At 40.7% G+C, this 11,235-nt stretch overlaps 1 protein-coding gene across 1 annotated transcript; it reads left to right on the top strand.

Moving 5' to 3' along the window:
- The first annotated feature begins 3,028 nt into the window (after positions 1 to 3,028).
- On the top strand, positions 3,029 to 11,157 carry notum1b (notum, palmitoleoyl-protein carboxylesterase b). Its single transcript, XM_034120584.1, has 11 exons — positions 3,029 to 3,717; positions 5,438 to 5,490; positions 5,573 to 5,668; positions 6,411 to 6,471; positions 7,056 to 7,114; positions 7,797 to 7,899; positions 8,008 to 8,199; positions 8,546 to 8,643; positions 8,743 to 8,890; positions 8,986 to 9,033; positions 9,836 to 11,157. The coding sequence occupies exons 1-11, from the start codon at positions 3,389 to 3,391 to the stop codon at positions 10,167 to 10,169; spliced, it is 1,521 nt and encodes a 506-aa protein (XP_033976475.1). The 5' UTR covers positions 3,029 to 3,388; the 3' UTR covers positions 10,170 to 11,157.
- Positions 11,158 to 11,235: the final 78 nt, after the last annotated feature.

Here is an 11,235-nt window from a genome sequence, read left to right as displayed (position 1 = left end):
GACACATAACCGGCAGCGATTCAAGGGTCCATTCACCCACACAAAGACATTTTATATGGGAGTGAATGGATGTTTTTTGTGGTGCTCACAACATTGAAAGTTCATATGTTAAAAAAACAAGTAGATGTTTTTATCTCTTTATATGAAACATTGTATTTAGTTTTTTTAAATGTGTTTTCATAGAAACCATGTTTTACTAAAAAAAATCCCACATAAACCACTATTGTAGATTATGCTAATTTCCAAAGCATTTTTAAATCAAGACAATAAATTACACTTCTTGTATCATTGTTATTTGTAATATATAACACAATAGCCACAAACAGAAATGTGGGTAAATGTTAAATGTAGTCTAATGCTTGCATAAAGTGCAGGTGTACTGCATGATACAATGTGCATTGTTATTCCCATGAAGATCAGATTAGAAAAAAACAAGTTTAAATAATTAAATTAATTATGGTAAATTACATGCAACCAGGTCCAGGGCTTTATGGTTGTGCATGGCCCCCTTTTTGGGACATTTCAATCTCATTGCCATACTTAATTATATTTATTAGACATGTGCCTTTCCTTCTGCAACAATTCAAAGAATCTGCTTTAAAAAAATGTCCATGCTTCCATCTGCCGGGCACAAGGAAAGATGAAAGTGATGTGAATCATATGCTTCAAAACACATGGGAGATTTTTGAGCAAATTGTTAGTAGTATTCTCCACATATTTCGTTGGTATGGTGTACATACACATACACCATATATCAACAGATCGTGGAAGGCAGAGAAAGGCCCCTTTGTAAAGGGAATCACTTGTTATGTTTACTTTTGTATTAGTCACATCCTGTGTCAACATTTTAAAAATATATTCAAGCTGATAAACCCATAATTTCTTTATTTTATTCATTCATTCATTCATTCATTTAGGACAAGCAAAGTTAGTCTCATAGATATGAACACAATTCAAATGTGTTTTGATTGTGAACGAACATGTATTTTGAGTCTGAAATGTGAAAATAGAGGGTTCCGTGTCCATATAACAAGAAGGGGGCTAACAAAAGAACCCCCAACAAAAGGGAACCGTAAAATAAATATATAACATGGAAAAGCTAACTTTCTCCCTGAATCTATGTATGTACAAATGTACTAATAATTGGAGTAAATGGAAAATTCATTTTGATATGTGTAAGAAGACAAGGATGTATGTGTAAGCGCATGTGTACGTGTGTCTAAGTAAATGTGTGTCTGTGCATTTATACATAAGCACAACGGCCCTCTCCAACGAGCATCGAGGATAACAAACTGGATATTGAACAGTTTCAGACTTTTGACTGATATGCACTCTCAATGCTCACTGTACAAGAGGAACTAATATATATTGACACAATATATTGACAGAAACTGATCTGACAGGACGATACAAAAAAGAAATAGAAACAGACTGGAATGAAACAACTCTAAAGCTTGACTCCTTCTCTTTAACTAAACAAACGATACCAAAGTGACTCATTGACCCAATATTTTATTTCTTTTTTCAATGCTTGTCTGTGCTTTTTTTCTTTCCTCTTTTCTATATTATGTAAGAAATCTATAGAAATAAAGTTAAAAAAACAAATGGATGCTTAATACCAAATAAAGCTCACAATTTGTATACAAAACAACATAAACAACATTATTGTTGACCTGACCTTTAATCTAACCTTTTCAAAGCACAATAACCAAAAACAACCTATAGACCATCAAGCTGTCTTCTTTGTACCCTCATGAGAGAAGGATATAGATCCTGCCTGTATACTGACAATCTGTTCCCCATATGGAGAACTACATATACTGTATAGGCAACCATATGCAGTAACGGAAGACCTGCACCAACATATGGAGTATCAAGGCTATTGTCTCTCAGCAATTATCAATTTGGATCAAAGCTGCATGGAATCAGACAAGACAAGACCACATGTGCTGACAACAGATGGAGAGGTGAGGCGGGGTGAGGCGGGGCTTCAGAGGGAATACAACTGACCAACCACTGCAGCAACATCTACAAAGTTCACCTGGGAAAGAGATGGGAGAGAGGGAGAGGTGAATACAGTTCTCCGTTCAGGGGGGAAATTGCCCCCTACTGAATAAACAAACAAACAGTCAGTTTCCTTCCTCACTCAGCAGGCACCAAACATCAAAACTGCCTGTGGATGGTGTGCAAAATCACAAAAGGGCATCTGTGTCTTTCACAACATTGTCCCACTAAGAAGTATTGAATCACTAATTAATCAATGGCAAACAAATGGACTTGTTAAAAACAGGATTTCCTTTCTTGTAAACAGAAATCATTTAATAGCAGTTTGTTTCTGAATATCACTTCAAGATGGATCCTTGGTTTGGTGACCAGATTCAGTAGAAGGGTTGTTGTGACATGAATCACATGACACACTGGTTTATGGATTTCAGAGAGATTATCTCAAAGTATTTCAAATGAAGATGAGGCAAAACAGTACCAAAACAGTAGCCTACTCTTTACACAGAATACACATTTTTGGAATAATATACAGCATGTCATATAATAAATACATTAACCAGTTACTGGTAAAGTTGAACATAACTTTAATTACTTGTTATACTGCCATGTATCTTCCATTATAGCACATCACAAACAAGTTGTTCCCAAATTCAAGGAAGTTGGGATTTTCATTTTAATCAATAACTGTTGTGATTAATTAAAATGAAGGTTTGAACATGTGAAGAACTGGAAACGTGTTTGTGTAGACTGTATATTTAAAGTAGGCTATGTACCCTGTTGGTGTGGTGTGACCCTCAGCAGTTCTCTCCATATTCTATCACTTCAGAGGCCGCGCAGTGATACGATGACACAACATCAAAGAGACCGACCGAAAGGACGACGGGGGCGTGCCAGGCACCCGCGCGCTCTTGGTGTGAGACCTGTGTGAGACCGACGCCCCGAGAGGAGCATCAGCCAACGATAATACCGATTGGCCCGCGAGATGAGAAGGAAGGAGGGGGCGAGACTTCAAATACATTTCCACTCAGTCTGCAGCTCTCCAGGACCTGAACCAGGAGTCAACAGGTCGGCAGTGTAAAGCGGCTGAATTCATTGACTTCCACGAGGGTTAAGCTGTTTTTGCCGTCTCCATGTGTTTTTAGGATTTTTTAAATGTGGGGACAGCACTTGCATTTGAGGTTAATGTTAAAACCAGCTCTCCATCTGTGAAGGCACCATGGATAACCTGCGTTCACTCTGCTCACCTTTCAATATTGACAACTTTCAACATGTCTCCGTGTGCTTTCAAAGAACTTTCAACTCATCTAACGACTCTTAGGATATGCTGTGTTTTGCAGAAGTCTCTTGCTCACATTTGAGAGGCATTTTCCAGTAATAGTTAGACATGCGGAGCCAAGGTGTGTCCTGCCTGCTGCTGCTCTTCATCCATGTGAGCGCACCGGCGGAGGCGAGGAAAGTACCCGGGGGTAGGGCGCAACACCGGCGGGTGCAGCAGCAGCAGCAGCCCCCGGTGCAGAGGGAGCGTGTGGAGGGGACAGAGAGCTTCCCGTTAGACTTCACAGCCGTGGAGGGCAACATGGACAACTTCATGGTGCAGATAAAGAACTTAGCGCAGTCACTGTACCCGTGCTCTGCGCAGAAGCTGGACCAAGACATGAAGTTGAACTTTTTGAAAAATGATTCTGTGACTTGTAATGACGGGTCAGCAGCAGGGTAAGTGAGTGGAAAATGCGTGTAATCTTTGTCAATAACTCACATGACACTGAAAGACCTGTTGGATATGTTGAAACTTTTCTCCAAACATCCACTTTGTGGCAGTTTAGTCCTCCACTGCCCTTCAGTCCCTCGTCTCTCCGGATGTGACCAAATTGGATCAAAGGACCAGATTTGGGGGGTGGGGGGGGGGGGGGGGGGGGGGGGGAGAACAAACGCTAGAGATTATTTAAATGTAGTCAGAGGTATAAAGGATAATGAGTCCTAATGTTACAATGTTATGTATCAATAAAGATGAAACTATAGGCTGATAAGACAGCAATTTACAATAACAGGTGTATAATCCTATAACCGCACTCTTGGTTGCAGAGTAAACCACAGACAGACTCCAAAGATTGACTGCAGCTTTGACTAATTTGTCCCTTAAATTAAGATGAATAGGTTTATCTTCAGAAGGCTCACATGCCTCCACATCTGTATCACCACTGGATCACAGCAAGATCTCAGTTTAAGATCAAGACCAAGAGTCGTGCCAAGCATCCCACAGTCATACTGCATTATTGTGATTAAGGGATTTTGTGTGACATGAAAGATCTTCAAAGTAATAGAAATATGTATTGCTTCTATGCTCATATAAACCTCAGTCCTTTTGACGGTATGGACTAAAGGGATCACGTGCATGTTGCAGGAGTAGGCTCAATGACTCCTGTATCACAGCACCTTACAGGATTTTGGAGAGTAAATATTACAGTTTGTTCGGTACAGAAGCTATTGGAAGCAAATGTGGGAAAAGGATATGGTGATACAGTTAATAATAAGTTATACATTGGTTTTTTTATTCTGTGAAATTACAAAAGAAAAGAAGAAAAAGTTCAACTGGGAAACAGGTGGTAAAAGATTTCTGTCAGTTGATGTATGTAAGTACCATCTTGTGGCCAAAATGAGTATTACAACAACAAAGAAACCTGTTTTCAAAGTTGAAAAATTAAGGAATTTAGAAAGATTATCCTAACAAAATCTGTTTTTTTTAATAGGAGAAAAAAACGTTCAGATCACAATTCTTTCCTCAATTGCTTCTCAGACAGTATTTTAAGTACTTTCCTGTAGTGTTATATAGGTATTTGTGCGTGTAAATGTTTGACCAATCACAACAGAGCTGGCCAGCTAACCAATCAGAGCAGACTGGGCTCTGGTTTCAGACAGAGGGTGAAAAGAGGTGCTGCAGCACAGGCAGCATGAGAAAATAAAAGAGATTTTTGAACATTAAAGCATGGAGACATGTCACATCACACCAGAGTAGGTATTATACCTTTAGAACAAGCTAGGCATTATTGGTATGCTTTAGTTAATTCACAAGTCCAATCTTCTATTGCTGAATTAAATAGTGTTGAATATGAGGAATAGGATAAAGTCACCAATAAAATAAAACACTATGAATAACGCAGACCTTTCCATACGCCACCCAAGCTGACAGGCCTGTGAGTGTGCGAGCTGCCAACAGCTTGACATGTTCTTTTTTTTAATAAATAACGATTTGAGCTTTTAAAGCCGCTAAACAGACTCCTACTGAGATTTTAAGCAGTGCGATGGGAGCCGAATCTTTCATGTCAGCATCAAAGGCAGCATCCCTGCCGGGGAGGTTGTGTTGTGCCTGTGTGCATCTGTGTGTATCTGCACACGTAACACACTCATATTGATCTGTTTTGCTGTTCTCACGCAGGTATTACATCAAGGAGTCTAAAGGCAGCAAGAGATGGCTGCTCTTCTTAGAAGGTGAGGACGAAGCTAACATGAACGTAGAGCTTAATGTGAAACACAACTAACCTGTTAACAAGGGTGTTTGTGTGTGTTTTAGGTGGATGGTACTGTTTCAACAGGCAGACCTGTGACAGCAGGTATGAGACCATGAGGAGACTGATGAGCTCCACCAAGTGGCCACAAACCAGAACAGGTAAAAAGACACAATAAAACACTCTATATCTTACACACACACACACACACACACACACACACACACACACACACACACACACACACACACACACACACACACACACACACACACACACACACACACACACACACACACACACACACACACACACACACACACACACACACACACACACACACACACACACACACACACACACACACACACACACACACACACACACACACTAAAGCTTTGCCTGGTACGTGCAGCTTTTGCAAACTCTCCGCACAGAGCTTACGCTTTCCCCAGTTTGAAAAAACGACCCCTGAATGAAGGAGATTCATAGACATGTTTGTGTTTCCTCTTTAGCTGAGTTTGCATTAAGATTAAGGAGTCAGACTCCGGTTCCTTCCCTCCGGCCTTCAGGGGACTCCTTGTTTGTTCATGGCTCCCTCCTCCCCCCCCCCCCCCCCCCACGCTCTCTGTGTACACTGGTGGCCACAGAGCTCTTCAATGCCTGCATGTAATTGCTGACCAAAGCAGGGAAAGTTAATGAATCTTTGACCGCAAGGGAAACACACATACAGACACACACGTCAGCTTATTAAAACACTCAACTGTACATCAAGGTTTGTAACTTCCTACTAGTAGTATTTAACCTTTAAGTAGCTTTTAACCCCTCTTAGCTTAACTAATGTTTCAAATGTGATCCAGAAGGTTAAGTAAATATGGCATCTATACCTTCTTTACTCTACAGGAACAGGAATAATGTCTCCACAGCCAGAGGAAAACCCTCACTGGTGGAACGCCAACATGGTGTAAGAACTCCTTTCTCTCCTTCTCTTATGTGTCTGTCAATAAATGATTTCATATCCTTGGCATACTGATGCTTTCTGGGACTATTCCCACATTGTGAAACTCTGGTCTGTTCCACACAAATGTCATCATGATACGATACATCCATTCTTTGGACAGCGGTTCTATATTTGCTGATATAAATAAGTTCGCCACAATATGATTTTTATCAGCTGCCTGCGATCGATTTGAGACCATATCGCATGCCCATTTAACACAATTTGTTACGTATCAACTCAGAAAAAGTAACTTAAATACAATTTTACAAGTTCATATTATGAGCTCTGTTGGAAGGAGTTGCATATTTGAAGGATGATGAAATGTATAGATGTGTTCTTTGTCCATCACACAGTCAGCTTGGCTTTTATTTGTACAACTGTTGAATCTGTCATCAGTATACCTTTGATAAAAGATTTGAACTTGTGTCGGCCACAGCAGGGAGCCCCTAAAGACATAGGCCACCAGCTTTAACCACTGATATATAAGGCATCTCTGATTTATCTTAATTGGATTGGAAATAATTGTAGGTGCTTCCTCTCTCCTGTAGCTTCATCCCGTACTGCTCCAGCGATGTGTGGAGTGGAGCCACACCGAAGACAAATCAGAGTAAGACTCAATAAATCAGTCGAATCTCATTGTGAGCTTGTAGATCTGGCTGAGGGTTTATACAGAACGATATATCGACGTCCCTGGAGAGTGGACATCAGAGGCTGTAGATGTTATACCGTTCAGCCTATTGTTTTGTTCTGGGCGTGGGAAAGATGATTTTCTCTGAAATCAGCTTTGACCATTTTTGAAAACCTTTAATATACTGTGTTATAATTAGGAACGCCACAAACAATTGTGCATGTGTCCCAACCTTTGATTTATAATCCCAGACTTTGACCATTCAATATCATAATATTTTCTGTTCAATCTAGATCAATTTAATAATAAAAAAATGCAATAATGAAATAAAAAAATCATCTAAGTATTGCTAATATTCAAGTTGAGTGTGATTCATCAGTCAGGAGGACTTTTGATTAAATAAGAGCCTTTTGTGTTTTGCACCTGTAAACTGAGCACAGTTTGTTTGAAATAAAGAGCAAACAAATGTATCTACAGTACCTTATACCTGTTTAAAATCTCTGTTTTTTTGTATTAATACATCTTTAAAATGATAGGTGTAAACTACATCTCTCTTGTGCAAAGTTCTCTGCAGCTGTGTAACATTGATGTAGAGTTAGTCAGAATGAGAAGTGTGTCATGTGGCTGTATGCTAAACAACATACAACATGTATGTTCTCAGGTGATTATGCGTTCATGGGCTCTCTGATCATAAAGGAGGTTGTGAACGAGCTGCTGACAAAAGGTCTGGACAACGCCAAGGTGCTGCTACTGGCAGGAAGCAGGTCAGTTCAGTGTGTGTGTGTGTGTGTGTGTGTGTTTGCCTACTGTACAAGTATGTGTGTTAACCACAGATAAAGGCTCACCCTCTGACCCCTCTCTTGCTGTCTCAGTGCGGGCGGTACAGGCGTGCTACTGAACGTGGACCGAGTGGCGGAGCAGCTGGAGTCTCTGGGCCACGGGGGGGTGCAGGTCCGGGGCCTCGCTGACTCCGGGTGGTTCCTGGACAACAAACAGTACAAAATCACAACCTGCCTGGACACCATCAGCTGTGCCCCCACCGAGGCCATAAAGAGAGGCATCAGGTAGGAGGGCACAAAGAGTTCAAAGACTGGTGGATGGATTAAGGGGGGTTAAGACGTTTTAAAGAAACCCTCAAAATGATACTCACCCTGTGTTACCTTACACTTTTGAAGAGCGCATTCCTCACATGCTTCCACGCTAATTATTTTTGTACAAGTTTTCACAGCAGCCCCCATTCACTTCCATTCATCAAGACATTTCTGATTTCTTCATTCACCATATATACAGATACCGGGAGACGATAGCAATGTTTTCTTCAAGATTCCAAGGAAACACTGATGGAGAAATTGATAAACAATTGGACATTTAAGTGGGAAGGAATCATTGTAAAGTGTTGATACTTTGCAGGTACTGGGGCGGTTTGGTGCCAGAGAGCTGCAGACAGGCTCATGTGGGACAGGAGTGGAACTGTTTCTTTGGATATAAAGTCTTCCCCACGTTAAAAAGTAAGTGACAAAAACCCCCAAGCCTCTCCACAGGTCTGATGTATTTGATAAAGATGGCAGGACGTGTTTCTCTTGAAGTCTGACCCTCTCTCCTCTCAGGCCCAGTGTTCGTGGTGCAGTGGCTGTTTGACGAGGCCCAGCTGACGGTGGACAACATCCACCTGACCGGGCAGCCTGTCCACGAGGGCCAGTGGAGGTACATCCAGAACCTGGGACAGGAGCTGAGGAGCACGCTGCGGGACGTCCCGTAAGACACGCACACGCACACGCACACACACACACAACACTGTACAAATAAAAAGACATTTGGTTGACTGTGTGATTCTGTGTTTTGGATGGCAGGGCGATGTTTGCTCCGGCCTGTCTGTCACATGAACTCATCACAAGAACGTAAGTAAACTTTCTGATATGAGAACAATAGGATCTCAAAAGGATTTCTTTTTTATTATGAAGGCATTCTGAGGACACTCCACTCCTCTACTTCATCATCGGTGTGCTCTGTTAGTTACTTCCAGCTTACAATCCATAACAAAATATAACAGATAGAAAAGTCTGTTTTTGTAAAAATGTAATGACCCAAAAAGGATAGTTGAATTTAACACATCAGTAAAATAATCCTGTTAATTCCATATTACACATCAAGCCCTACTGCCCATTAATCAGTCAACGTTGGTCTACAACAACTAAATATAAATGATAAATAAGACCAGACTGTCACATAAATCTGTATTGGATCATATGTTGGCAGAAAAAAAACTAGAATTTGCCAAACAAATGTTTTGAATGACTTTAGAAACAGTTACATCATTTGTCCACAAGAGGGTACTGAAGAGTTTATTTTTTAAATTGTAAAATATCCCACTTAAAACATACACTGTTTAAACTTCCTACAAACAAATATATAATTATAAAGGATCAATATCAAACGCATTCATTTAAATAAATAGAAGCCGATTTAAGTTTTTGCAATTTCTTTTAACTGAAATATCGAATTCTCCATCTCTAAACACAACCCAGAGAATGTAAGGGGAGGTATACCATAATAGTCTTCTATATGGTATTACATTTGATATGAATGAATTGAATCATGACAATGCACACATTCAATCTGTACTGTATACTGTATGCAAGTAAACATACATATACAATCCTGCATATTGTATCTCTTCACTATGTCTCTCTGTCCCTGCAGCTACTGGATGGACATTCATGTGAAGGGCACCTCCCTGCCCAGAGCGCTGCACTGCTGGGACCGCAGCCTCCAGCCCAACAACCACACCAACAGCACCAACCACAACCAGAAGCCTAAGACCCCACCCACCAGGGGCTGCCCTCTCCATTTGATTGACAGCTGCCCGTGGCCTCACTGTAATCCCACCTGCCCGACTGTACGAGACCAGCTGACGGGACAGGAGATGAGCGTGATCCAGTTCCTGAAGCACATGGGCTTCGACGTGCAGAAGATGGCTCAGCAGCAGGGCATGGACGCCAGGAAGCTGCTGGGCATGCTCAATAACGGGAGCTGAGGCAGGAATGAGATGGTGCCGAACATCAGGGGAAGACAACGGAGATAAAACTCTAATGAGAAAACTGTCAATACTTTCAAACTTTGTCTTCAACAAACAACACCCAACATTTGAAAAACTGACTCAAGTGCACACATGCGCTGTTTAAACACACCATATGGGGTCACTTGTTTAACAGATATATACTGTAGACATGCTATAATTGTGAGGTGTATACAGAGGTGGGTACAGTGTGCGTGTGTTAATGTATATACAGTAAATATGTATATGTAGTATAGACTGTCATGGCGGAGGTCTACAATAGCTTTGACAGGAAGTATTGAAAACACCTCCAGGGTTTTTCTGTGGGGACTTCTCGTCTGTCACATTCAGAGATGCGTCTATGGTGCTGCTGAACTCTCTACCCTCCACCAATTATGCTGCTTTTTCTAATTTTGGAGAAATAATGAGTTGATGGGTAATATTTACTAATAAAGTAACAAAGATAAAGGTTATTAGTTTGTTTTTAAGGGTAAAACATATTTTTATACTGAAAATATATTTTATATGTCTAGAGTCAGATACAGTTAGCTACTGTAACAATGTCTCTTTACATTCTACTATTAACTGTAAGTACTAAATATGCTAAAATAGTAAAAATGTATCTGTATTATTTGTAAGACTGTTGAGTTTTTCCCGTTCTTTCTCCTTTGCTGTAGTAGTGCTGAACATTATGGTGGCGGAGAGGTGCAAATGCGCAATAATAAGCAAACAAACTTCCAGTGCCCTGCAGTTTCAGAAACGATGCAAATATAAAAACACAAATGTGCCAAAACACATGCGAATAAAGAAATATCTTCACCAACATCAAGAAACTTGCGCAGCGTTTAAAAAAAAAAGTGCTACATAAACGAAATGCTGCAAGAAGCAAACCCAACCGAACCCAGAGGACACTTAAAAGGGATGCACACAGCTGGGACCAGGACCCGGGGAGTACAGCGTTTGTTCTCTACGTTTTGTGGTTGTAGTGTGTTTGCACCCGTCAACCACCATAGCCCATGCCTTATATGAGCACTAATAAAAACAA

This window comes from Trematomus bernacchii, unplaced genomic scaffold (assembly GCF_902827165.1).
Source record: "Trematomus bernacchii unplaced genomic scaffold, fTreBer1.1, whole genome shotgun sequence".
Taxonomy (NCBI): Eukaryota; Metazoa; Chordata; class Actinopteri; order Perciformes; family Nototheniidae; genus Trematomus; species Trematomus bernacchii.
The sequence above is the reverse complement of the archived record's forward strand: the minus strand, read 5'-3'. Positions and strand labels throughout refer to the sequence as shown.